General features: G+C 46.2%; 1 protein-coding gene across 1 annotated transcript in view; it reads left to right on the top strand.

Annotated features, from left to right (window-relative positions):
• The window catches only part of PDE4B (phosphodiesterase 4B), a 192491-nt gene that overhangs the window by 108053 nt on the left and 56742 nt on the right, over positions 1–27696 (top strand). The window contains exons 3-5 of the mRNA XM_064454875.1: positions 22799–22993; positions 25042–25078; positions 25173–25243. Coding sequence (XP_064310945.1) covers positions 22799–22993; positions 25042–25078; positions 25173–25243 — 303 coding nt within the window. The remainder of the gene's footprint in view (positions 1–22798; positions 22994–25041; positions 25079–25172; positions 25244–27696) is intronic.

The following is a 27696-nucleotide window of genomic DNA, read 5'->3' as shown; positions in this document are numbered from 1 at the left end:
TTGAGACGGCATGTTTTAGCTGCTCTAAGAGGGCTATCCTATGCTGCCAGAACCAAAAGGGTGTGACAGGAACTTGTTACCTGAAAACCCATGCAGTCAGTATATGCAGATGCTAATTCTGTCTGATGGAGAGCAGGTACCTTCAGGTTTGGTATCTAAAGTTCACTGCATTCAAGTAAAATATTTAACAGCTTTTGTTTTTATGATATGACCACATGAATCCTAAAACCCCAAATCTGTTTCATTTAATAGTAAGTCCCTCATGGCTAATTTTGTATGCAGTACACAGAGTAGCATGACTATTCTGGGATATGATCCCAGTAACAGTGGTGAGTCATCAGCTGCAGCAACAGTAATGATATGAGGATCTATTTATTACTGCTCTTCTAAGCTGTGAGTTCTTCTAGAAATTATGTAATTATTCCTCCTGGATGATTTTTTCTTATTGATTTGTAATTACAAAATATTCTCAGAACACTTCTGTATTTTAAAATTAAGTCCTCAGAATGACTTAATGTGAGACAAACTAAGAGATTAAATCTTACCTTGTTTATATTAATTTTATTTTACTTGATCCATAATATAGCTCTCTAGATGTTGTTGCAAAAACTTTACCTATTTCTGCAAAAGTGTTCAGCGCATCATTCAGTGGTTCTTAAATTTATAAACAAATATTTGGTGTAGAATCCTCTGGTCTTGGAAACCGGTGGGAGGGGAAATTCCATGTAGGAGTCCATGGCTCGGCATTTCTTGGGTGGAAGAAGGGCTGAATCTGTAACTGTGGGAGGAGTTGTCCTCATCGCCTCCTAATTGCCGGCTCTCCCTCGAGAGGGATGAGGAGATCCACAAGCTTTTAGGGAGCACGTGCTGCTACCCAAGTCCTCCCCCAACCGGTACTTGTTTTCATAAACAGCCTCCATTGCCAAGTGCTGGTCCATACATGTTTATCCAAGAAAAAGCAGCACTGCTACTCTGCAAAAGTGAGAGGCAGGTTGTTTGCAAAATCTTTTTCCTAAAAGAATGGAAAGCGGTAGTTAAACCCTCTCAGAGGCCCCTGGCATGTCCTGGGCGTTGTGGGAGCCTGGCACAGATTGCTTGGGGACGCTGCTGGCCCCAGACACAGCCCTTGGACCCGGACTGAAGCTCTTGGGCAGTGTTCCCAGACTGGTGTCCCCCTTTCCAGCAGCGTGTGAATGCTGGTTTGTCTTGCTGTTTTACACCAACTTGCACCCTGTTTCTACAGTTGCTTTTTAGATATATGCAATGTTTGTTTTCAGGGAGCCCTGTACCTATTCTAGAAGGTCACCTCCTAAAGGTCTCAGTCCATCAAAGCATTTTTGTGACTAGGGATTCCCATATCCTAGGTGCAGGATACCCCTTCAGATGGCTCCTTCATCTCCTACCTGCACATGCCAACGTGGCTCTATGGAATTTCTGGGGACTGTACCGACAGTGCTCACCCTTACCCCTGCAAAAACGTGATTCAGCAGTGCCTCACATGTCATGATTTACACCAGCAGAGGAAATCATCACACAAAACATATTCAGAATTAAAATTTCAGGTAATTTATTCAGACTAATCATTCTCCGCTAGCTGTGGGTCTGCAGTACTCATCTCTGCATGGGCCACCTCACCATGGTGGCTTCAGCAGCTCAGGAGGGCTGCTGAGACCTCCTGGTGCCAGTGGAGGAAGCTCCAGACAGCAGAAAGCTCCAGAAGCTTCATGATACTCTCCAGCCCTCAGCACCAACGAGTCTGAATTTTTTTTTCCTGGTGACACTCTTTGGGAACATATCTGGAATTGCTGACAAACATCAAGAGAACAGCTATCCTTCTTAGCTTTTTGGACAAGAGGAGCCACGTGCCTTCTACTGGAACCAGGCATATCTCTACAGAGTACCTGGCTTGTTTCTGGTCACATTGGCCAGAGCCTGTTAGTAATGACTTCAGGTGAAAGGAAACCAAGACATCAGAATTCACTTGGGTAACATTTTGATTCCCTGCTGTGTTTCTAAGCCTGAATCCTTGTGACTTGTGACTCTCGAATACCAGGTGTGCCACACCTCAAATACTGTGTTCAGTTTGGGGCCCCTTAGTACAAGAAAAACATTGAGGTGCTGGAGCGTGTGCAAAGAAGAGCAACGAAGCTGGTGAAGGGTCTAGGGCACAAGTCTTATGAGGAGCGGCTGGGGGAGCTGGGTTGTTTAGTCTGGAGGAGGCTGAGGGGAGACCTTATCGCTCTCCGCAACTACCTGAAAGGAGGTTGTAGCGAGGTTGGGGTTGGTCTCTTCTCCCAGGTAACTAGTGACAGGACAAAAGGAAATGGCCTCAAGCTGCACCAGGGGAGGTTTAGATGGACATTAGGAAATATTACTTCACTGAAAGGCTTGTGAAACATTGGAACAGGCTGCCCAGGAAAGTAGTTGAGTCACTACTCAGCTTTAAAAGTATTTAAAAGACGTTTGAATGTGGTGCTCAGGCACATGGTTTAGTGGTGAACTGACAGTGTTAGGTTTACAGTTGGACTTGATGATCTTAAAGGTCTTTTCCAACCTGTATGATTCTGTGTGTATTCTGGGTTAAATTGTCTGGATGATGTTATACATTGGTGCGTAGGGTACAGTGTCAAAGTCAAAAGATCCTGATCACTGCACAGTTTGTCATACTCCCACCACTGTTTCTGGCCACCGGAAACATTGAGGTATACTTGTTTATTTGTAGGTAGGTGACAAGTTTGTCCATGGTAAGTTGCCATAGCATTGAGATATTTTTTTTGTCTTTGCCTAGAGCTGAAAAAAGTAAAAAAAGCCTTATAACAGACTTCAAAGCAGCCCATGTTCTTGTTGGTACCTATGGGAACAGAAGATGCTTTCATGTTTGTCCCCAGTTGAAATCCCACTGTGAGCTGAGCCACAGAGTATCCAAGAAATACATTTTAGTGTGTAGACAGGGACCTTTCCAACCAAAATTTTACTGGCAGTTTTGTCCCCACAGAAGCAGATCTGGGGCATTTTGACATAATCTGACCGGAGACAAGATGGAGCATGAAGCAGTTTCCCTGTAGAGTTGGTGTATTTTGTTCTGAATATATTTTGCAGTGGTTTAAAGTCTGTAGATTTAAAAAGAAAAAAAAAACACAACAAAGAAATAAACCTGTGGTATCTTGCCACAAGTGCTGTGGGGAGCCAGAGGCGGCAGGTCTGCTGGGTGCCAACAGGGCACCAGGTCAATGAGTGCAGAATTTGGCCCCAAAACTCCCCTTTCACAGAACGGAGGAAGGAGCCATGATGCAGCTCTCTGATAATTAAAGAAGCCTGTTCTCTCTTCAGCAGTTGCCTAATATTTCCCAGATGTTTGCAATCTTCATATAAACATATAATAAAATAATTAATCTCAGAGAAGAAGGCTGCTGGTGCAGGTGATGAGCTAGCGTTGGCTGCACCGGCACCATGGCACATGAGGATGGCAGGTCCTCCACCGTGATACTTAACGGAAACGTGTACCTGCTCCTTCACATCTAGAAGGCTTGAAGCAGGGAAATAGGGATCTGTTAAACTGTATGTGCATTGCCAAACTGCTCACTCCTGAGGCGCCCAACTCCTTTGGTTTTCTGAGGAGTTAGATAAATATTTCTTAGATTTAATCTCTATTTAGAAAGAGAAAAAAAACCTATTTATTTCTTATATTTATTCTTATATGTATATTTCTCCAGTCTCTGTTTATAATCTATTCCTTAGAATGGTACTATAAACTCAATACAGCCTGAGTATTTTAAAACTTACATGAAGGGAAAGCGAGCAAGGCTCTTGAAAAGCTCTAAATCAGATTTTATTGTTCAGTTATCTTACATAAGTCTATTATTTTTATACTCTTCATATATAATTTTGTTTTCGTCTTTATTATATGCTGTATTTTGACATTTCTGTTCAAATTTTATCGCTTCCTTAGCATGGAAATAGACATTTAAGGATGGTTTAGCAATTAGTTTGAAGGGAGAGGTTAATTAAAAATACAAAGACAGTGGTGAAATGGGTCTGTCTTAGGTACATCATTCTAGGTCCTAATGGGTGTTTCTAATTAGACAACGGGTTTTTTTTCCCAGATCAAGTAAATGCAGTAGATTTCTCTCTTAAAGTGTTCAGTGTGGTGCTCTGTATGACATGGTGAGATGTAAGCTGGAGATGTGGATTGTAACGAGCTGTAAGGCGGGTAAGGAATGAGCTGCAGGGGAAATGCACTGAAGTTGGTGCTATGGCAAGGACAGCTCGGAGGATGGAGGAAGTTAGCAATGGTGTTTCTCAGTGATAAATCCTACATCTGATGTTCTGAAATATTTTCATTGCTATGTTTGTGTTGATTCCATCTTTTGATCTTTTGTAAGTCTGCTGTTGTACGTTGTGGTGCAGCACTGGATGGATTGCATGGCCTTGGTGAAGTTCAGCAATACGGAGTATAAGATCATGTATGTGGGGATTAATAAGCAAAGCATCAGCCATACACTTGAAACTCATTAGTTGAACACAGCTGAGGAGGCAAGACAGTGCACTGACTGCAGGATAATTGCAAGCTGTGAGCCCCATATGACTTTGCAGCGGGTGTGGGGTCTCCCTGGCAAGTGTTTGTGGTCCAGGTGAGATACTGGTGGTGAGACGGTGCGGTGGAGCAGTGCCCACTGGTGTGCAGCAGCACAGGGCATCTCCACTGGGAGAAATTCTAGAAATTTGAAGAAACTAAGTACTCAGGAGAAAGCTTGATAAGTTTATGGAGGAGATTGTCTACTGTAGAGTCTGCAGTAGCAGAGGACTGTATGCAGGGACCCATGAAGTTTCTTCCAGATTTCTGGACCTGAATCTTGCTCTGCCATTTAATTCCTTCCAGGCTATTACATGGGATGGGGTATCGGCTCAGGTGGGAGTGATTTAAATACTGGGTGAGGTGAACTTCCCACTGAAGTGCTGCAGTCTGTCCCAGTACCGATGGTCTCAGAGTCCCTGATCCATGTTCCCGGCTCTTGGTCTTTGGGAGCCATCCCAGCCGCAAGCCCCTTATGCAACATATGGAGTCCAGCTGTGGGACAATGGCTTCGTACCACCTGCTCACCTGTGACCCTGCTGTGGGCCAGCTCAGCTCAATAAACCCATGGAAAGCTTGCATTGCTTCGCTTCAGGTGCACCTTGTGCTGGGTGGGAGCAGGGTGGGGGTCGCAGGGCCACCCCTGGGCGGGCTGAGCCCTGGAGAAGCTTTACCATAAAAACACCCAGGGAAAGAGATCGAAGACAGCTGGAGGAAGTCCAGTCAGGAATTTCTTATAAATCATCTCTACTTCAGCTAAAGCGAGAATCCCCACACATGTCAACAGTTCCCGACTCCAGCTAAAGCCCTGGGGGCACTGAAGCTGGATGACATAATGAGGAAAAGGAATTAATTTACACGGAGGGTGATGCCAGTGAAATAAATTCCTGGTTTTGCCAGCTGAGTTGTGCCTTGCAAAGCAGAGAAGAGAAAAGCTAAGCACCGAGAGAGGTTCAATATGTGTCTGTCTTTCTCGTGATCTGCGACCAGTTTGGGGACTGAGAGCTGGTTGGTCTCCTAAACAAACTTTTCATGTTAACCCATTCTGATCCTGTGGAACAGAAGAGAAGTGGTTGGTTCTGCATGCCGTCCACATCACCAGCCAGTGAGCGTGACATGAGAACCACAGCCTGTCTCAATGGAATGTCTTGGGTCAGCGAATTCAAGAGAAGAAGATGTGTCGTGCCTGGTTGTGAAGAACCACTGTGTGAACCTGTACAGACTGCACAGCATTTGGAAGGATGCCCACCACTCATAGCAGGCACAAACTGGTCCCTCTCTTGCAAGGAGCAAGGCAGAGAGGATGCTACACAGGTCCAGGGAGCATCATGCTTGGCCATCCTGCATCACCAAGTCGCTCTGGCATGTGCCTCTCCACCTCCCACAGGACCACCTGGCTGCAGAGCTCCAAAGTCTGGCCAAGAGAAGAAAAACAGTGTTAGGAATGTCTTCATTACACGTTGTCTGCTCCTGAAGTTACAGATCTCTTGAGATCAGTGTGCTTCTTGATGCTGTCTCAACAAGGTTACCGCATTCTGATTTGAGTCCTGGAGTTGGGCCAAGTTGTCAAGTCCCTTGTGACCACCTTGGTAGGGCCATCGAACTCCCAGTGTTGTATGACACTTTAACTCTGGGGAGGGCGAGTCTGCCTGGTTGCAGCTTTATTTCATCTATTTGCAGTTAGAGACACTTACAAGAACAGAGATTTACTGGAGGAAAGTGGCAGCTAAGGAGATGCTGAGTCTGTATCTAGCCATGCAGAGTGCATAAAAGGGCTTTCTTGAAAATCTGGAGAATAAATATTAGCTGAAGGAACAGACATCTGTGAGTGAAGTTTTGAAGTGGGTATATATTGAGTGTCCTAGTTTCACTCAAATGACAAAAGGCTGCCTACATCTTTTTTCATCTATAAAGATAGTAAATTGTTTGGAGTGGAGTCTGGAAGAACAAGCTGACCCCTTTTTGCTTTACTGCAATAAAATTATACAGTGTTTTTAAAAGTATTTTATTAAACTCTACACTTAGTGCTGCTTTCCTAGACCAGTTTTAGCTCCAGTAGAACAAGCCCAGCTAATAAGGTCAGCTGATGACTGATGCAATATCATGTATTTATTTCAGATTAAATGTGGTAAGAAGAGAATTCTGATGAAAAAATCCATTCTTGGGAGGAAACACAGAAAATTGCCAAAGCTCTAGCAAAAGTGTTGCCTTCAATCAGGTCTGACATGTTAGTACAATACTATATGGAAGGGTAAATAGTGTGCTGCTAACATATGTTAGCTGCATTGCTTAATGCATGGCTGGAAGGTGCTGGGGCTGTAGCATTATACACACAGAGGAGAAACATTTCTAGAATAAGGGACAGAGCTTCTAAGTATTGACCAGCCCCCTCACATAATGCTTTGCTTTCCTTGTCAGCACTCCTGTGCATCCATAAATAAACTCTGCAATTAAATCGTCTTCTTCAGAAGAAGTATAATTCTGCGGCTCTGGTGCTGCAGAGATGAGTCCAAGCAAGCGAGCTCTGGTACTGGTGAGCCAAGGCCACAGCATGCCTCCTGCAAGCTCACAGCTGGGGACCAAGCGGCAGCCGAGATTTCCAGCCCAAACTCTCTCTTTGCTGCTTTAAGTCATGGACTTACCAGTCACACATTTTTAAGCAATTTAATATCTTTTACGTGGCTGCATTTCCTCTTCTGTTATTAAAAAAAGAAAAGGAAGAGCTCTCATGGGCATGAATGAGAATTTATATAATAGGTTGCAATGGCTCTATCAAAGCCATTGTGCTCTGTCTTGTGAATATCTGTTTAATCAGTAGTTTTAAAAAAAGACCTTACTTGTGCTAAGTGATTTTTCTTTCTTAGGCTGTAGCAAGAATTTCATACTCTTGTGAAGACAGAGTGCAGCCAGTCCAGCTACTCTACGCTTGAATGCTACTATTGAACTGGCTTTATGCTGGAAAGAGGTTCAAGTACTAAATATGCTATTCAGATGATTATGGGGGTGCTACAAGAGTCTAGGAAGGAACATTTCCAGGATGTTACTTCTGTGATGAAGTTTATTAACTAATCTATTAAATTCAAGTCAATAAGCAGCTCAGTTATGTTAGCTGACACTTTCTACACCACAGATTTGCTTGAGAAGCCATACGGATTGCCACTATAATGTAGGAGTTAGGCCAACTTTTGATGTCTTAGAGGGACCTGGTAGGTTTCAGCCTCTGCACCCAGAGAGGGCTTTGCTCCCTCAGTCCTCGCAAGAGTTGCCCTTGCTGCACAGGTAAGAGCAGTGTGTAGTTAAGGTGGCACTGCTGGCTCCGTGCCACCACCAAGCCACTGGGCCAGCACGTGGGAAAGTCGTGGCGGGGGTGAGATCCACCACTGTGTCCATGGTTATGTTCTCGGGCTGTCTCAGTGGTCAGTGGCTTTTTGCTCCCACCTCACCCAAGGAAATGAAAAGGGATGGGAGTTAATTTTGGCTTTGCTTACTGAGACTAGTACAGCCTGCAAGTATAAATTTAGACAGAATTTGGTTTCCGTGTGTGGCTGGTTAACAGGACATGGAAAAAGGTTGCGTTGTTAGATTAAGTCATAGAGAACATTCTTACAACAGTAAAGTTAAAAGCCATAATGAATAAGATGTGTTCCTAGCAGTAATAAATCTTTGCACTTAAGCAGGGTGAATTCTACATGGCTTCTCAGCCTGGCACATGCCATTTTCCTCTCCGCTCTATGTCACTGAATACACTGAACCATCTCCCTTGCCCAATTAAAGCAGCACCTTGGCAGAAAGCAAAAATCACAAACCATTTAGGGCTGACTCTGCTAAGCACAAAAGGGCTTGACATTAGGTTTTGTTCCCTGGTTGCATCTCATGCCACCCAGCTATCTTGTTTGCTCTTCACATGACTTGCCATCAGGCCCTCGATATCTGCGTGGCATTTTATGTTCCCCTTGGTCAGATGTTTTGCTGGGTGACGCCAGGTTATTAATATAGCGTGTCACATTTTATTCTGGCTGAGCGGTATAAAGGGAATACCCGTTGTTTGTCTCCCACCCTGGGTCTGTAATCTTGATCTTTTCCAGGCACGCCCAGCGGCTGGCAGACAGATAGCACGCAGTCCTGCTCGCCCTGGGACTGATTGGTTTCTTGGACATCATCCAGTTCCAAGTACATCAATACATTTGCAGAAAGGTTTCCTAACCTGAAAGCTCAGAGCTTGAAGGAAGGAAGGAGCCAGATTTCAGCCAGGGCTCGGCAAAAGCACAGAGAGCAAGGGGAAAAGTTTCAGAAACTCTCTCTCAGCTTGGGCTGGAAAAGGCAGATTGCCTGAGCTGGGGTGTGAGAGTGTGGGCTGGTGCTAAGTCTCCTTCCAGTCTCCTGCTGGGATTTAATCTGAACTTGAATGGGCTAATTTTAATCCATCTTTCCAATTTAAATGATATGGCTAGCAGTGATCTAGCGCATGTAGCTTTTCTGCAAGAAAGGTTCAGCACCCCCGCTCACATCTACAGCTTATAGCATTATTGATCTGAAAACGGGTATTAAGCACGTACCGCTGGGCTCAGCCCTCACAGGAAGTGTTGGTGTGCACTGGGGTGTTTGCTCAGTGCCCTGGCATCGCTGGCGCCCAGGTTGCATGCATGGTGCTGGACCCACTGGTGCAGCTCTGCCTGCCTTGCCTGCCCTGCCTGCTGCCAGTGAGTGGCCAGCCAGCCCCCAGGGCTTTCCGCAGCTCCTCACTAATTTCAGGTGTTTTCTTGTGTGTGTTTCATCAGTGAAATCAAACATTTCTTTCTCCCCCTTGGAATAACACACCTGCGCATACTGTCTTCAGGTTTTGCAACACTGGATGTTTTCACACAATTTGTCAGTATTTTTTAAGTGGAGCCATTTTGGATGTTGATTACCTCTGCCTGCCCGTTCTTCATTAGCTCAGTACAAAACTTTATCAATGCAATAAAATAGTCAGGATGTCTAAATTATATTAGGTCAAGAGTGAAGCTTTTACTATGATGACGTGGGTCTTAAACTGCAATCAGATATAATGATTTTGTGCCATGCCTACACATTTGTGCTTATTCACACTGAAAACTTCACCTTCTGCATTATTAAATGGTAATCAGTTGTAGCAAGTACTCTACTAATATTTCTTCCTAATCTCCAAGTGTTTGTGGCTGTGTTGCTGCATTGTTTGCTATTACTGGACTTGATGACTTACAGCTGCATTTAATGTATTCATATTTTGGGGCTGCAATGTATTTTGCTCCGTGCTTCCACATCTCTATTTCTTTTGAACACTGCAGCTTTATGATTTGTAGTAAGTGACTCCAAAATAGTGATTCCAGCAAGTGGTTTTCAGCATGAAACAGAGCTTCTAAGGGATCACTAATTAAGTAAGATCAAAATGAGCCCTGAAGCAGGTCTTTGGAAGATTTGCAGGTCTAGAGAAAATAACAGTGTTATTAAGTGATATTTTGGGTGCCAACAGTGCACTATCTGCTTTTACATCAGAGAAATAATTCCTTCCCAAGAGGTTTTTAGAAACTCTGCACAGAGGAGTTGGTTGAGATGCAGTGTGTCTAATGCCATGGCATGAGGAGGCAGTGTAGGAGGCTGGCAGGAGCTTTTCTGAAGGGCTTTATGGCAGGATGATGAGCTGAGGAAGGACTTGAGAAAGGAGGTAATTTGGCAATAAGAAGACACAGACTGTTGCAAGCACAAGCATGCTGTAGAGGAGTCACAAGATTGTTGTGAAACTGTGTGTAAAGGAAGTGGCAAGCTGGGGGTTTCAGTCAGGTGGTAGGAGTCAGGAACAGGAGTAGAGATTCCTGCGCTGTCTTGGTGAGAGCAAGAGAACTGGTATGAAAACCATGTTGATCTGGGCAGCAAAGGCACCCTCAGAGGGGCTGGCCTTTGTGGGCACACACTGTGGTTTAGAAGACTTCTTCTGGATGGAGGAGCAAGCTGTAAGAATGCTAGAAAGGTTAAAGGGAAAAAAATCCCAGATAAATGGATATCATATATAACGGGTAATAATGTTTGCCTCCTTCCTGAAGTGTTCTGCGATCAATAGTTGGCAGGCCTTCAAGGACTGACATCCTGAGCTCTGCAACACCTGGAAAATCTGGGGCCTTGTTTTTACTGCATGAGCTCACCATTTGGCATAAAACATTAAATATGCTGCAAAACTTTTGCTCTGACTGGCTTTTTGGGCCCATAGTCACTCCTATAGAAGGTTTTGCTCTTGCTGCCCACCATTTCTGTCTTCTCTCCATGTTGCAGAAGGTTTTTTTCTGCTAAATCCAGATTGCTGTCCAGAATTATTAAGATTCATTTCAGAGTGTGTGATTTAATAGCAGAAAATAAAAATCTGTGTTTTAAATACACCCTCTTTTCCCCACTTTTGTTTTCAAATAGCTCAAGGAGGAAGGGAGGGAGTGTGGGCAGGCAGAGCGTGTCACTGCTGGTCACTACCGTGGGTGTGCTCAGGTATCCTTTGCAGCTCATCAGCATTGTTAGTAAAAATACAAATGTATGGAAATACTATATTGTGTATGCCAGCAGATGGCACGCTTTGTATTTACTGCCTGTACCTGCACAAGTGCTGAGGTGTGGGGTTTATCTTGAGCTATGGTAACAGCATCGGTGGCAGAGGCAGTACTGGAGGGGTCTCATTTGGGATGGTGCAATGTGCTTTGGACACCAGCCCCTTGCTTGTGTCTTGCTTGTGACTCCCCATACTGCCTGCTGTGCCGGCTGGACTTCAGCTTAGCGCAGGAGACAAGGGGTTTGGTAGGTGGCTTTCTGCCTTTCCTGCGTAGCACGGGGTGGGTGGAGAGGGGGCAAAGAGACTCCAAGCCTGGCAGCTCATTTCTACCAAGTGTCCCCCATGACATCCTCCAATTAACTGTTCTTCTGGAGACTGGATGGATATTCATGGGATACAGCTCATCCAGGGTGACTCACAGACAGTGTAGGGAAAACATGGGCACCACAGGAATCAGCTCCCTCCGAGTGAGCCGGGATGTGGGTTCACTCCTGTGCCCACTGGGGGCAAAGCCTGAGTGCCAGCTGTGGGATAAGCCTCTTACACCACCAGGCTCTGTCCCACAATGTTGTAGTCAGTTATGCCATTAATTCCACCAGTAGTAACATCAAATTGGTGTTTACCCCCATCACTCCTACAGGAAAGCTGTTCAGTGATCTGGCTGCTCTTGAGGCAAAAAAACTTCCTCTGATTTCCAGCCCCAATTAATTCCTGTCCATTTTATACCCACTTGTTCTTGTGCCAGCAATGTCCTTCAGCTTAAAAATCTTTTCTCCTCTGCTGGCCTTTGCCCCTGGTACATGTGCGGAAGCAGGGCATCATCCCTTAGTGGGCATTTCAGCAGGATGAATGAGCTAAGCCCCTCTGGCCTTACCAGCAAGACCCTGATATGTTAATAGGAATAAAACAAATGAGCAGTGAGGAGCCTGGTGATGGCTGTGGCTGTGATTGACCAGAGTAAGGAGCTGCAATTTAAAAATAAACCTGTGAGCCATTTCTCTGCCTTTGCTTAGCTGCAGTGATGACGGAGATACCATGGTTGGCAGTGAAATAGTTACAGCAAATATTCAATTGTAGTTGTATTAACCACAGGGTATCGGTATCGTTTGTCATTGTGGTACCCTGGAAGAGGGTGCCATTTCCGACCGTCCGTTCAGTACACGTGCCAAACCACTTAAGAGTAAACATGCGACTTTCTGCCAAAGGGACAGATTTTTCCATCCTTAATATTTTGTCCTCAAATAGTACCACTTGGCAGATGCTTGTGATTTGGATGAAGCTACTTTTGCATTAAGCTTCTGCTTGGCCTGAAATGATCAATAAGAGCTATAAAATAGATTGCCCTTGAAATCACATCAGTATGCTTTGCCATTGGCTATGTACAGTGTCTTTTCCTATTGATAAAAAAGATGAAGAGTACAGACATTTGAAAGATGTGAAGCAAGTAAAATTTTGCTAAAATGTACCCAACCAGATTAATTATTTTTTGGGAGGGCCGAGTCTCCAAAGGATTTAATAATCTGAATACCATTTTAGGACATTTTATTGTCCTTTTGCTGGCAGGGAACACAGATACCAATTTTGGAGATAAATCCAAAAACCAAGTCAAATAATTATTTTATGAATCAAGTGAAAAAGCTTGGTGCATTTCTTGGTGCAGCAGCTTTCCGCACATCCGCTTTTGGATTTTGGGTGTTGTAGATGGGCTGAGGGTAGTTTAAACTATTAGTGCAGAAAACCTGTAAATCTTCTGACTCAAAGGCTGTCTGTCCTCCCAGTTCAGATTAGCCAGGTAAAATGGAAAAATCTGTGGTCTCTGCAACTTGTTAAAAATTATTGTCGTTTTATTCCTGTCTCCAGTCTGTTTGACGGCAGATCAGAAGAGCTATTTGATTTGTAGCTGATGCCTCCATGCAGCCTGTCACAGCCAGACGGTGTTACAGCAGAGCAAAGCGGCTCACTGTGAGCTTGTTGGCCTCTTTGAAAAGGCAAAAGTGCCTCTTGGAGTCATGCCAGGTGATCCTCTTTTTAAGATCAGGATGAAATAAACCATGACTTTGGCCAGCAGCCTCCTGATGCTCTGGTTCCGTACAGATACGGGAACTCTTTCCTACATACTGGAAGCAGAGGTCGTTTGCTGTACAGGACCCTTGAGACTCATGCTGCTGTCTTGCATTTGCCATTAGTGCACAATATGCTTTGGGAAGAGTGTTAGGAGCAGATTGTACTTTATAGGTATATGAGGTACTTTAAGATACATTGTTAAAAGATGCAATATATGACTGTAATTCCCCTTTTATTACTAGTAATACCACGGTGGGGAAAAGGTGAGGCTGGACCCCATGTACACACTTGCTGGGTGGAATTACCCAGCCCAAGCTGGCTCTGGGGAGTGAGCGGGGTTTGTCCATAGGCAGAAATGCCAGAAGGCACCAGGGGAAGCCACAGCCCAGCACCAGGGCCCCATCACACAAGCCAGGCCACTGTGGGCAGCCTCCTCCACGGGAGGCAACATCCATGTGCTGTGTATTGGGAAAATGAGTCTGTAAAATGTTATGGTGCTTAGGTGCAGCTGTAAAAACTGACCTGACACTGAACAGAGCATAACACCCAGGCCAGATTGGGATAAATACTGTCCCATAACTTGAATGTAAGCATCTGTGCTGCAGAACAGCCCTGTTTTGCAGAGCAGGTGATGCCAAAATCCGGTGAGTGTCTGCTGAGGAGCACTGCACTGTCCCTATGCCACCTGTACTGCCAGCCACAGAGTGTGACTGCCCATCCAGCACTTCTCCTGCAGGGGAAAGATGGTAATTGTCCCTCCGACAAGACCCAGGTGGGCCCTTCAGCACAGCAAAAAGCACAGCCCATGTGCTGGAGCAGATTTGGTCCTGATGAGCTGTGAGTGGGTAGAGAGTGCTAGGCAGAGACACCTACGGGGCAAGGAGAAGAGCTGTGTAAGTGCTGCACAGGGAAGGCAATACCCCGTTAATACCTCGGCTTGGGCAGCAGTGGTAGGGAAGAAAAGCAGCTGCTCCGTCACTTGCTAGCTAGAATATTTCAGATGGAAAAAGAAAAAAGTGCTTAGGAAGTGGCATTGCTGCCTGTGCTAAGAGTGATCACGCTCACACCTGTCTGCAATTGCAAGCTCTGGAAGTGAAAATGGGGAGGGTGTCTGCTGTGTTTGACTATGCCTTGCATTTTCCAGAGATTTATGGCCGTGAACCATAGTAAGATGATAAAGTAGTCCAGGATGTGCATTTGGAAAAATAATAACTGGTTTTTAGAATTCAGGATTTCTTCTCTGGGGGACTTAAATGACCACATGATGTTACCTTGTGACAGGATAATGTCAAGCTACTTATCTGTAGTAAACATGAAAAGGATTAGATTTCTTGGAACCCCCTGTGCTAGAAGAAAATCCAAACCCCTTTTACCTCTCTCCTGAACTTTTCCAAACATCTCCTGGTGACTGTTTGGGCACAGTGCAAGGCTGCAGCGGGCTCGGCGCAGCACTGCCTGCTGTCCTTAGGCACGCATGGTGGCTCCGCAGCCTGGTGGCTTTCACCAGTGCCAGTGAGTGAATGGCAACGGGCAGAAGTAGCAGCTCAAGGACCTGATGTGCAAGACACTGAGTTTCAGGCTGCAGCTGCCGCAGACACTGAACAAGCAGGTAGCATAGGCTTCTTTGTAGCGACCAGGGCTTTAAAAAACTAAAAGAGCACTTTGTACCATCCTTCAAAATCCAGCAGTGCTCATGCTGAGCTGGTAGCTGAACTGGTGTTTGCTGCTGTGCAAACCATTAGCCTCACCAGGGTACTGCTGGTGAGTTATGCTGGAGAGATGTAAGGTCTCTGGGAGTGTGTATGTGGTTTTTTTACCTTTCTACTATGCTGAAGATGGACCTGGGCTGCAAAGGGAGTGCCACGAGCTCTCCGGTCTGCCATGGACTCAGGGCGTGTGATTCAAAACAGTCTGTAAGCACAAGGCAAGCTAATTCCTGGCCCCATCCTGAGCAATGGCAGACAGGCTGCGGGCTGTGGCAGGGGGCTCTGGTTATTCTGCCTCTGTTGTACCCATTGAACAAGAGAGCTGCTAGGAAGAGTGAACTTCTATATTCAGAGATAACAAAATCAAATAAACATATATTTTTGCTTTGTGATACATACAGTGGCTTAATAACACGTTTAGCAGCATATAACAGTTTACATTACAAACACTTAAGTAAGTGCTGCTGGGTTTTGTGTGCCAGGCAGCTGTGATACATGGTGCTGGGGAGGCACTGCAAGGAGTTTGTATGCCGTATTTCAGGAGGCATGGGTGTTTAGGCTCTGGAAATAAAAAAGAGTTAGGAGTCACATGAGGGACAAACCTGGCAAAGGGACTTGAACACTGTTGAGAGGCCCCTGAGAGAAACAAGATTTTCCCCTTGGTGGGAAAAGATCAGGAGGGGAAAAAAGAACTAATACCTGTGGTGCTGAGAGCAGTCAGCCTCGTGGGGCCTTGTGCCCATGCTAGGGCATCTGCATTGGCTGTCAGCGTGCTCAGCTCTGGCATGCCCGCTGTGTGTCCGATCCTGTTTCATTAAGTGCCGATGGTTTCAAGCACAGACCTTTCCGCGTGAAAGATTATTTAGAAAAAACAGCAAGCTGTTCTGATAATGGGAAACAGGTGCACAAAATTAGATAGCAGTGAGAAGCAGTCATGCCTGTACAGATCTGAAGATGTAAGAAGCAGCATTTTTCATTGCTAATGGTGTTAAAAATCCAGCTGAATGTCTTGGTGAGAAGCAGGCTCTAATGACTGCAAGAGGATCTTTATAATGAGCAGGGTCTCCCCAAACTTCCTGAAATACTGTATTTTGGAAATATGTTTGATACCATAGTAAAAGTGGTGCTGTAGTTAGAAGATCCGGAGTAATGCCCTCAGGAATGAGTCTGGGAAGGCAAAGCAGATGGTAAGCCCTCTTGTAGAGTCAGTGCTGTCATCCTCAAGAAAAGTGTAAATTTGTAACATAAACAAAAAATACCCAAGCCTGCCTGGTTTGGTAGACTTAAGTCTGTCTTTGTATTTTATATTACAGATCTAGAAACGAACTGGGGGGCTGCGTGGCTCTCATGGTAACCATTTGACTTGCAATGACTATTCAAATGACTGAATTACATCAAAATTGTGGAGCAATCCTCTTTTTCAGTTTTTATGCCAAATCTTTCCATGTTCCAAGTCTGCTGGCGGGCAATGCTAATCCAGGGACAATGCATTCCTGATGCTGTCTCTTCCTTATTGCTACTCCACCAAAACATTTTGTGCCAAGACCGCCTTGCAGAAGTAGATCAAAGAGCTCAAAAACTGAATTGTTGGATGAGTTGAAGGCAGCATCTTCTGTTTTCGTGTGAGGGTGGTGCTCTGCTGTGGGAAGGAGCAGGGCTGGTTTAGGGGCAAAGACAGCTGGAGGGTGATGAGGAGTCCCTCAGCAGGGATCCCTCTGACTGCAGAGGCTTGGTTGAACTTTCCCCTTGTGATAAAGGACTGAAGTATTTTTTAATGTAGAGAAATTGTAGTCATTACTGTAAAACTGCAGAATTTGGACAGTCGTGGTTGCTTTTATTAATTTTCTTTGTTTTGCAGAATGACTCATGAAACCTCGTTGTGTTTTACAGTAAAGCGTGATTTCTCCTGGCTTGCCATTGTGTATTTCCTCTGTTCATTACCGTGTTACAATCACATCTTTCCACAGGTCCAAAGCAAGTGCCCCTTTAGCTGCTTGTCTGAGTGAGCTACAGCTAACTCCTGCCACCTGCTGTCTCCTTATTTGCTCTTCACTTTATTAAGACCCTGGTTTATTAAAAAATGCAGAGGGACAAAGGACATGGAGCTGTGGCTGCCCCATCACTTGCACTGACCTGCTGAGTGCTGCTCTGCAGCCACCCTGCTCCTCCCACTGCCAACCCTGCCACCTCCTCCTCTCCACCACCCCCAGCTTTCCTCTCATCCAACTGAGTAAGCGGAGAGCCTGGATGTTGAGTTTAGCTGTAGCCTGGCTCCAGGAGAAAGCCAGGGGACAGGCCACCTTCCTTCACAGCTCAGCAGTGCTGAAGGGGGAGACCTGCTGGGCTCTGGCGAGGCCCCTGGCATTACATGCTTTGTCTTTGCCATGCTGGCTGTGCGCTTGCCAGGTTGGGTTTTGGTGGGTCTGCTGTTCTGTTTGGCTCCACTGGGATTTGCGGCTTTCTGGATTCCCTTCTTCATCGGCTGCTGGGTTTCTGCTGGTGGTCAGTAACCCTGACAGTATGCTCACCTCAGGGGTGCTGCTCACCCATGCTCGTGAATTGGACATTCATGAATCCACTAGTAAAAACAGAAGGACCTCAGGAGGCTTGTTTTTGTCTGTCAGTCAAGTCTTCAATTTACAGTTATTTTCTGGTGTAGGGATTGCACCACTGACTGCTGTCAGTCATTACCTAATGCCCATCCCATACAGACACTGTCACCTTTCCTCCTGTGGAGGCTGTTTTGGTTCTGTGCAAGTGGGCTTAACTCCTTAGAAGCCTTTGGTGGCATCCAGATGCATTGCCACCCTCTGAGACTGTCACAGAACTTGGAAATGTTGCCTGAATAAACCTGAGAGCACACACTGGAGGCAGGCAGGGAACAGTGTCAGCTCAATGTGCTGGAGCTCCCAAGCCCATAGAGCAAGGCATGCTTTTTGGAGAGATCTCCTACAGGGAACAGGTATTTATGTACATACCTTGAATGATTTATAGGGCACTCAGATACCAGGTTTGTGACCTATGTGTTTAGGTAACACAGTGCCCACTTAATCCTGAGCATGCTGGGCATCCACATTCTTGTGCAGAAGAGCCTCTGGGATTGGCACGGGGGGGTAAGGGAAAGAAGAGACACAACATGGTGGATCACTGTGCTGTGCGCCAAAGATACTTCATCCACCATCCCTTGGTACGCACATGGGGTGAGGAGCAACTGTAGAATAACAGAACAGTAGAACAGGCTGCCCAGGGAGGCTGTGGAGTCTCCTTCCCTGGAGACATTCAGAACCTTCCTGGACGCATTCCTGTGCCCCCTGCTCTAGGTGTCCCTGCTCAAGCAGGGGGTTGGACAAGATGATTTCCAGGGATCCCTTCCAACCCCTACCATTCTGTGATTCTGTGATTCTGTAATACAGATCAAGTGTTTGCTGAATTTTTACCTCTGGAGCTTGCTGCCACTGCTTTGGTGTTCCTATGCCATCGTTGTTTCACAAATAGGGCGTCTTGACTGCAAGTGCTGTTGCTTGAAGATAAACTGCAAAGCAAATTTTAGCTTTTTTTCTCCAGCCTGTTGTAACGGTGCTTTGTACTTTGTCGTCCTTATTTTTAACTAGACAAATGCAGCTTTATTTTCCACTTAGGCAAAGACTATGGGGTGCTACAGACTTTGGAGAGGACACTCAAAATCTGCAGAGTATTCTGAACACGGTGCCACTCTGATGATTAAGTTTTTCCAGCGGAACTCATCAGTTAACATCCAGTGAAAAAAATCAGGGTGAAGTGCAGCTCTGAGAGGGCAACTTTACAATCTAATTACAATTCTTAGTGATTTCAGCAAATGTTTGAGATATGTTTTTAGCATCAGGATGCAATTCTAGATGGTACAAACCAAGAGCAACCAGTGAACTTAATGTGCAGCAGAGATTTGAAAAACACAAGTTTAAGCTCTTGCTCAACATATCTCAGGCCACATTCTCCTAATGTTGGGTCATCCAGTGGGAAATAGTTTCCCATGTTTGACTACTTCTACCTGTTAAAAAAACAGGACAGCAGAGACTTAGACCTGAGTTTTGGCCATCCCGGTGAACACCTTGCCCACCCAGCCGTACCACTGCGAGTGCCTGTTCACAAGCACAAAATAGGACACACTCGCTAGAGATAACCGCAAACTCTTCACTTTTCGGGGGGGGAATTTTCTGTTAACTTAATGGCTGAGCACATGGTTGGCTGAGTGCTGGATCAGGCCCAAGGAAGGGGAGCCAGATGAGGGGGCCGGCATGGCTGCAAGCTGAACTTGCGGAAAGAAATAAAAATGCTTTTCCAGCTGGATTAACTGCATGATCCATGCTGCAGCGTCCCAGGCGCTGGCACAGGGACCATGGGCAGCGTGCAGCCAGGAGCTGGCTGCGTGCACACAGGGTGGCTGGAAGCAGCCACGGCACTCTGAGCTGGGCGTCAAATGTGCTGGGCTTCTTGCTAACACATTGTGGATGTCTCCAGCTCATCCCAGCAAGAGCTGCAAGTGCTGTAGAAATCTGGAAAACTTGCATGGTCCAGGCAAACTGTCTCCTGGGGAGCTCTGCCTTTGCCAAAGTTTAACCTCCACCTTTACCCAGGTCACGTACCCCCAACGGTATTGAAAATCTCCAAGGTCTTAGGTGGGAATTTCTGCAGGAGTGGCTCAGAATAGGCCTAGATTGGCAATGAGCTTTTTTTTGTGTTAAAAGAGGGAAAGGGAGGGGATTTAGTATCTTGCACCTACCTCAAGGCATAGAAGCTGTGCTACAGTAAGCCATGCAAAACCAGATCATTGGTGGATACTTTCCCTCTTATTAAACATAGTCCTTTGCTGCTGGTATTCGTCTTTGCAAAAGATCCCTTACCAGCTGTGCCTCCTGCCTCCCTCCCTTCACTTCTTACACACTTTTTAAATCTCGTGTGTTAACTTTTTCTCCCAAACCGATTGCTAATGTCTACCAGCAAGCAGCAGGCACAGGATCAAAGAGCCACAAGAAGCTCTGCTCAGCTAAATGCTCAGATTTAGCTCATTGCCGTATTTCTATTTGTGTCAGTAAACTAAATGTTCTCAATTGAAGGTTTTGCAATAAAATATTTTGAGTAATCAGAGTTATTTTTCTGAATAGGTATGGATTAATTGTCAGATGGCTGTTGTTTGTAGGTGCCATAGTTACAGAGCTGAGTTTCTTCTGTTGATTACTTTGTGGCTACAAATAAAGTGTACTCAATCTGTCATTGGTAAAAGAGCAGATAATAAAGAGTAAAAGAAAATAATATTAATTGAGCCATTAACAGTTGCAAGATGTACTTATGCAGCTGGGTAAATAAATGCTGCACTGAGGCATGGTAGATGTAGGAATCTCCTTCAGTACGTACTGTATTATACTGGTGCCCTGCCTTTGGATTTCTAAAGAATCTAAAAATCTTTGCACTGGTGCTTATACATTTTCAATTGCATTAGCTAAATGCATGTTCCCATGCATTTTTTAATTCCTGATGAACCGTATGTGGGACCAAATAGCATGAGACCAAAGTAGTTACCCTCTGCCTGTGGCCATGAGGAACACAATGACTGCCAGGAGACCTAGTCTTTTATTGCTCCACCCCAGTGAGTAGTTTCTGGAGGCTTCAGAACTGTCTGAGCACCCACTGCCTCCAAGCACATACATAACTGTAAATAAATATTTACATTATAACTGCTCAAGCAAAGTATGAAGTCCCTCACATGCAACATATTATTACTGATATGTGATAAATTGTTCTGTAATTCATCAGTCATTCTTCATGCAAATTAGTTGGTGTGTGAAGTTAAAAGGAAGCAGCTTGCATCAGGAGCTTCCACATCAGAGCATGCAGCCTGTGGTTCACTGTCATTGCTGCTTCCAGGGTAGTTCCTGCATCCCCCTACTGCACCGCTGGACACAGTTTGGCATCACACCACAGCACGGTGCTTGTCCAGGAAGGGCACTCAGTTTTATTATACAGGAATCTGAAATGCTTCTGCAAAACCTAAGACTGAGGTTGTAGTTGGTGCCCAAGTTTTGAATGGTGAGAGTTTGTCCCCTGCTCTGTGTCCTTCTTGATGATACTCAGAGAACCATGGGCAGTCTATGCCATAAAATTTGGATTCTAATGAGATTTTCTGATCAGGGGATAGAAGGCCTTAATGCTTTGATGTGTCGGGTCACTGTCCAAACAGGAGAGGCTGCCTTTGTTCTGAGACTGCTTGGTCTTTTTTATTCTGTGGCCTTGTGTCTAAATAATGCAGGTCAAGTTCAGCAACCTCGCTTCACATCAGTGGTTTTCTCTGAGACTTCCTCTACCTGTGATTCCCTTCTGCAGTGTTTGGTACTTGTTTTCCTCTTCTCATTTATCCCTCAGTCAACCAGTATTGAATCTTTGTAGTGTACTCACAGTAGAGAAGGAGAGTAAGCCGAGATACACTTTGCAACTGGACACAGACTCCTTTTTTTTTTAATGATTCTGTATGTTACTTACTTTCAGATCTATCAGAGGTTTTGCTGTTTTTTTGGTCTGGGTACTTTATCTACCTCCTCCTGCAGTAGTAAATAACACGCTGTGCTCTGCAGAGTGGAGGGAGAGATAGGATCTTCCCTGCTGCTGCACTTGGGGATCTTTTGACTTAATATGATAAGTGGGGGCAGGCAGCAGCAGGGAGGGATGGAGAAATGCCCCCACGAGTTTTCTCACTTTTAGTCTTCTGATTCTCTCCCCATCCCACTGCAGGGGGTGTGAGCAAGCAGCTGTGTGGTGCTTGGTGGCTGACTGGGGCTAAAGCACAATACAGGGATCACAGCTTGATGTTGTGGCCATGGTCCAAGTGCATGCCTAGCTGGGTGGTGCAGTTAAAGGTGGTCATCAGGCACAATAAATTGGGAGAAAATTGGGAATGGGGAGAGGCACATGCCTTGATGCCCTGGTAGGAACGAGAACTCAGCTCCCACTGCAAGTGAGATGAAGCCTCAGATTTCCAAAGGCAAGAAAATTCATACTGAATGCACCCGTACTTCACTTGGCTTAGCTGGGACATTGTCACACATATGGTATTTATATCAGATCCAAATGCCCAAGGAAAGGAGGCCAACCTGCTTATTTTCAGGGTTTACGAGGGGTGTCTCTTGCTAAAGTGTCCAGGGTGACTTCAGCCACAAGTTGCAGCAGCCAAGTTATGAAACCATAAGAAAGTGGGTGTATAATGGAAATGGTGACAGGTTTGGGGCTTTTTAAAAATTTTTTAAACAGTCCTCCATTTTGCAGCCCAGCTGTTTGAAATTCACTGAACTAATATCTCGAATGGCTAAGACGTGAACTGTGGCTGAGAAGAGACTTGGGCATCCAGCTTGCACAACTGCCAAGTCCTCACCAGTCTCGCAGGATTTCAAAAGTTTGCGTCCAGAGCCAATGGGGACAGGGCTTGGCTGGAGGGTGGTGGCATGTCATAGCTTCTTTAGTCTCTGTTATGCTTGTAAGGCTTGGAGTGAAGTTTGGCACATCAAACCCCCTGACTTGTGCAAACACTCTGGCCACAGGGTCGGCATGGGGAGAGCTGCAGAGCTTAGGGACAGTGTTTGGCTGCTGTGTGTTTATGCTGAGAGTGACAAGAGCTGTGCTGAGCTTAGAGGAATTCAGGCTGAAGGAAGACTGGGCAGATGTAGTCAGGAAAGAAGCCTCAGGGGTAAATGTTTTATCGTAATGCAGAGTCCTGCTTGCATACAATAGAAATGTGCCAGCAAGAGGCTTCAGTAAATTTAGCTCTGCATCTCCTGTACTGAGCAAATGACACGGTGTGGGCAATGCAAACGTGACACATGCACTGCAAAACATCTTTTGGCAGATGCGCATGACACACAGTATGTGTTTTGTTCACAGCTTCGATGTGGAAAATGGCCCGTCACCAGGTCGCAGCCCGCTGGACCCGCAGGCCAGCTCCTCATCAGGACTCGTGTTGCACACGACGTTCCCGGGCCACAGCCAGCGCAGGGAGTCATTCCTGTACAGATCCGACAGCGACTATGACTTATCACCAAAGACGATGTCCAGGAACTCTTCTCTCCCGAGTGAACAGTAAGCATAAATTCAGCTCACGTCATTTTTTACAGTAACTAAGAGCTTTACATGGCCTCCTGTAATCCTCAGAGCTCTGTTAAGAGCTGCTTATGGGTGGTACTCACATTTCATAGCCTGAGTGCCCAAGATGGTTGCTTTTATGGTCTGCCAAGGCATGACTTCCCTCTCCCCATCCCATCCTTGAAATATTCCCCTTTTCTCTGTAATTTAGCAGAAGAGCTTTCAAATCCATACCCTGAAATAATAGAGAATTTTTGCATTTTACCGTTCTTGGTACTAGTTCTTTACATGGGAACTTCTATATGGGGTGCGAACTGCCTGCAGCTAACTGCAGGGTAAAGCCTGGGCTGTGCTCAGGGCAGAGACTGCTGCGAGCTGCCCATGTGCCCTCTGGGCCTGCCGGCAGGAGAGCCCTGTTACTCCAGCGCTTGGCTTGCTTGGTGATTCTCTGCACACTCTTTTCTCCATTATACTTTCATGGTGTGTTCTCAGAGCCTGGTTAACATCATCTCTGCTTTTTCTTAAGTAGGTAACACTCCATTAGCCTGGACAATAGAAATATGACTGTACTTATATTTACAGTATTACTCTTCCCCATCCTGTTTTCTGTCATGGTTGTTCACTAGAACTGAGCAGAAAATACAGCAGAAAGCTGAGACAGATGGCTGAGCTTGAGAGGATCAATACAACACAGAGCATGGAGCTTAAATGAGTGTCCTGGATTTGCAGTCCTTTATTTTAAAAGGCACAGTTTAAAGTTTTAAGGTGACGATTAAGCTATAAAAAAGTGCTCATAAAAAAAAGTTTAACTGTTATGAAAGCCCTACAAGTTTTGTCATGAAATAGTAATATAAATATTAGCAGGATAAATGAGGAGAATTCTCCTGAAAGAGAATATCCCTCCCTGTTAGTTAACATTTAGTAAATATTTACCAGAGACAAAGTAACCACTCCAAATGATGCAAATACCATGTTTTGTGTAAACGGTGGATTTTAACAATTGCCCCGGGTTCCCATCCGTGTGCTGGAGAGACAGCTGTGCTGGGGCGGGGAAAGCCTTACGCAGCTGTGCCCAGCACCCTCATTTCCCCCAGCTCCATAGCTGCCTGCAGTTAGAGGTGTCTGTTTACTGCAGGCATCAAGGCTCCTGTGGCACTTGGGGGAGCTGGCATCTTCACACTGACCTGGTTTTGACATTACTGCTGAGACAACTTTAATTAAAATGTGGACTTAGCAGCACTGATACTTGAGTCTGGACAAGTGGACGTGCTCTGTGGCAGCACAGCCAGAGAGAATACCCCTCTGAAGGGGTCCACCACTGGTGGATGCCTCTCTAGAGGTGCCTGTGGCATCCTGAAGCCATGCCTGCTCTCCTGCCCTTGTTCAGTGCATCAGATGCACATGGTATAGAACACCTGGAGGGTCGGGAGCCCACCACCAGCCACACCGGGTTGCTTGCTTTCCAGCCACTGGTCAGGTCTGTGCTGTACAACAATATCTCTACCCTGCCATGTCTCACTTAGGCAAATCATAGTGGATTTTTCATATATGCACAAGTGCTATATATAATATTGGAAAAAAAAAAATCCCTCTTATTGATGGTGACAATGTATTTTTCTCAGAACCTCTGCTCAAATCTTCCATGATCAAAATGGCTGGACAAAACCCAGAGTCTGAATAACACTAAAGACCGTGACAGAGATCAACAAAAGCCAGGAAATTCAAAGCTGACCTTTCCCCGGACTGTTACAGTTTTTTTTCCACCATGGTGCAAGTGTGCTGCCTTAACTTTTGAATTTCCTGGCTTTTATTGCCTGGTGTTACCAATCTGAACAGTCACTCCAGCCAGGTTGTTTTGGATATAGACTGCAAGACCTTTCCATTAGGAAAAAAGATTTTATCTGGTGTTAAATAAACGCTGCATGGGTTAATGTTTTTTTGTTGTGGGCGCTGCCTGGGGAAACGCCTCAGTAAAATGCTCTTTCTCTGGGGTGAATGATGCCCTGTTTGAGGTAAACTTATGAATTTTCTCCGTTTCTCCTTAGGCATGGGGATGACCTGATTGTCACACCTTTCGCCCAGGTGAGTTGACAGCCTGTTGGCCTTTCAAATACAAATAAAACCAAACCAACCTTAGGTGGAGAAGATAACATCTCTGGTTTTGCCTCCCTCATAGGTGCTGGCAAGTCTACGAAGTGTGAGGAACAACTTCACGCTCCTTACCAATTTGCACGGCACCTCCAACAAGTAAGCCCGTCTTCTTTCGTTCCCTTACGGCTCGCACTCAGCAGAGGCCGGCGGGGTCCGAGCGGGGGACGGGAACCCGGCCGCAGCCGCCCGTGCTGTGGCCCCTCGGGCCCCGGGCTGCCGCCGCGCTGCCCGCGGCCCGCTCCGCCTCTTGCGCGGGACGCCAGGGGGCGCCAGAGCGCTCCGCCGTCGTCTCCCACCTCGGGGAGCGCCGGCGGGCGGGCGCCGCCTCGGGGCATCGCTTCCCCGGGGCACCGCTTCCCCGGGGCACCGACCCGCCGAGCACACCCCCCTCACCCCATTCCCCTTCCTCACGCCTGTCTGTGCCCCCTCAGCCCCGAGGAAGGCTCTTGGCTTGCTGGTGTCGCAGCCCTCACTGCTCAGTCATGGCGCCTGGCTGGAGAAACTGGAAAAGCATGGCAAGCCTGAGGAGGGAGTGATGTGTTTCTGCTTGGGAAGGGGGTGCGATGTGTTTCTGGGCAAGTTGGGTGTGTGTGATGTGGTATTTTCCACACTTTGCCACCCTGGCTGTCCCAGGCCTTCATTAGGTGCCCAGCTCCGAGCAGAGGCCTGGCTGGTGTTTGGTCAAGCTGTGGTGCTGCCCTGCGTTTCCACCATTGTTTCACAAGTGAGGTGGTCACAGCCAAAGGGCAGATGCCAAGGAGGGAAACCCCAAGCACGAGGCTGTGGGGACAGTGAGGATTTCCCCGGCAGGGCAGGCAGCAGTGTCCTGCAGCTCGGCTCCATGGGGCTGCCCAGAGAGCGGGCCTGTGCTGCCTGCAGGCCAGGGATCCTACGTCGCTTCGTTTGACACTGTAATTGCACTGAATGGGGAAAGTGATGCACTGAACTGAAGAGGAGGAAGGATGTTGGGGTTTATACCTGCTGAACGGGAGAAACCAAACAAACGCCTTTTTACGCCTTTGGCCTCCAAACCACCGTTTCCCCTTAGCTATTTATAATGAGCCAGTCATCGTCATTTTCTGGCCTGTTTTGCCCCAGGAGAGCTGTTTTGCGTGAAACCAGCATAATTCGTTCCTGGTTATGTCGGTTATATACCCACCCATCCCACCCTGGGACTGGCAGGCGCTGCTTGCTGAAAGTGTCCTGCAGGCTCCTGAAGCAAAGGATGAGGTGCAAAAGTGCATCCCAGTGGGACGCCATTGGCTTGCTTCACTGCTGCACACGAGTGGCATCACCTGAGTGCCCACCATGGACTCTGCTTTTTGCCTTCCTATGCAATCTTCTGGTTTACATAAAGCCCAGCATTTTATCCAGGCATAAGGTTTTTGTCCTGTTGAATTCTGTTTGCAAATTTTGATAGGAAGGAATCACCACATTCCAAGATTGAGGTTAATAGAAAAACAGATGGCTGAAATAGATGCCTTTTTTTAAGCTTTGCTTTTTTGAACAGCTCAAGCATTTCAGCAGTTCCTAATGAGGAATCTGAAATTGGATGGGGCCGGAAGGAAGCGAGGGTGTAACCTGTAGGACACGGAGGCATCTTGCAGTGTCCTTTTGAAAACATTCCCAGATTTGATTGAGGTATAAAGTCATGTGGCCAGCCAAAGAAAAAGTCATTAACTGTTTAAACCATTATATACCAAACATCCAAGTCCGTGGCAGAATGTGCTTCCAGGCGCTGTGGAGCTTCCCGCACAGTTTCCAAACAGCTCTGCTGGGTTACAGCCGTGCTGCCAGCTCATGATTTTATCATATGTCTCATGATATGTGGTATTTTACTTAAACTTCTGCTCTGCAGATCATGAGAATCTCAGCTTTTCTTTAGTCCCTCCTCTCCCCTTTTTTAACTCTCCTCCACCTCCCCACCCTAAGAACAAAAAAGAGGATGCTGTGCCACATATTTACAGAAATGCTGGAAAATATGAATGTTAAGGGCTGGAGGAAAAAAGAATAAAAAACAAACAACTAGAAGTCATATTTTTTGGACTTTAACGTCAGGGTTTATAAGACAGTTTCCTGATCGGAAAAAGAGGAGAGTATGATTAATGGTTTCAGAGTGCCTAAGTTTGGCAGATGTGGCCCAGGACATGGTCAGAAAGCATCTGGTGCCTACTCCTCTTCATACCCAGTGGCAAGAGAGAAGGAGCAGGAAGCGGGAGCCGTGTACACTTGAACCTCGGGGTGTCTAAGAAGGGACAGTGCTGTCAAAACCCAGATCTCTGGGCCTCTGTTGCCTGTGCCCTGGTTGCCATAGAAACCAGGATGGGTATGGCCAGGACGCAATTCAAGGATGCCAGGAGCAGTGCTGTTCCCTTTTCAGGCTCTGCATTGGGGAATACCCTGCTGAATACTGGTTCATACCTCCCCTGACATGTCTGTCCAACTCAGTGCAGGGTTTGGAGATACCTGGAGCATGTCTCCCCAGATACTGGAAGTGCTGCAGCTGCAGCATGGTGGCCCTATTGAGGAGTTTCTGTTTTTCAGAGATT

This window comes from Phalacrocorax carbo, chromosome 6, assembly GCF_963921805.1.
Source record: "Phalacrocorax carbo chromosome 6, bPhaCar2.1, whole genome shotgun sequence".
Lineage (NCBI taxonomy): Eukaryota > Metazoa > Chordata > Aves > Suliformes > Phalacrocoracidae > Phalacrocorax > Phalacrocorax carbo.
Note: the sequence above shows the minus strand (reverse complement) of the source record. Positions and strands in the feature narration are given on the sequence as shown.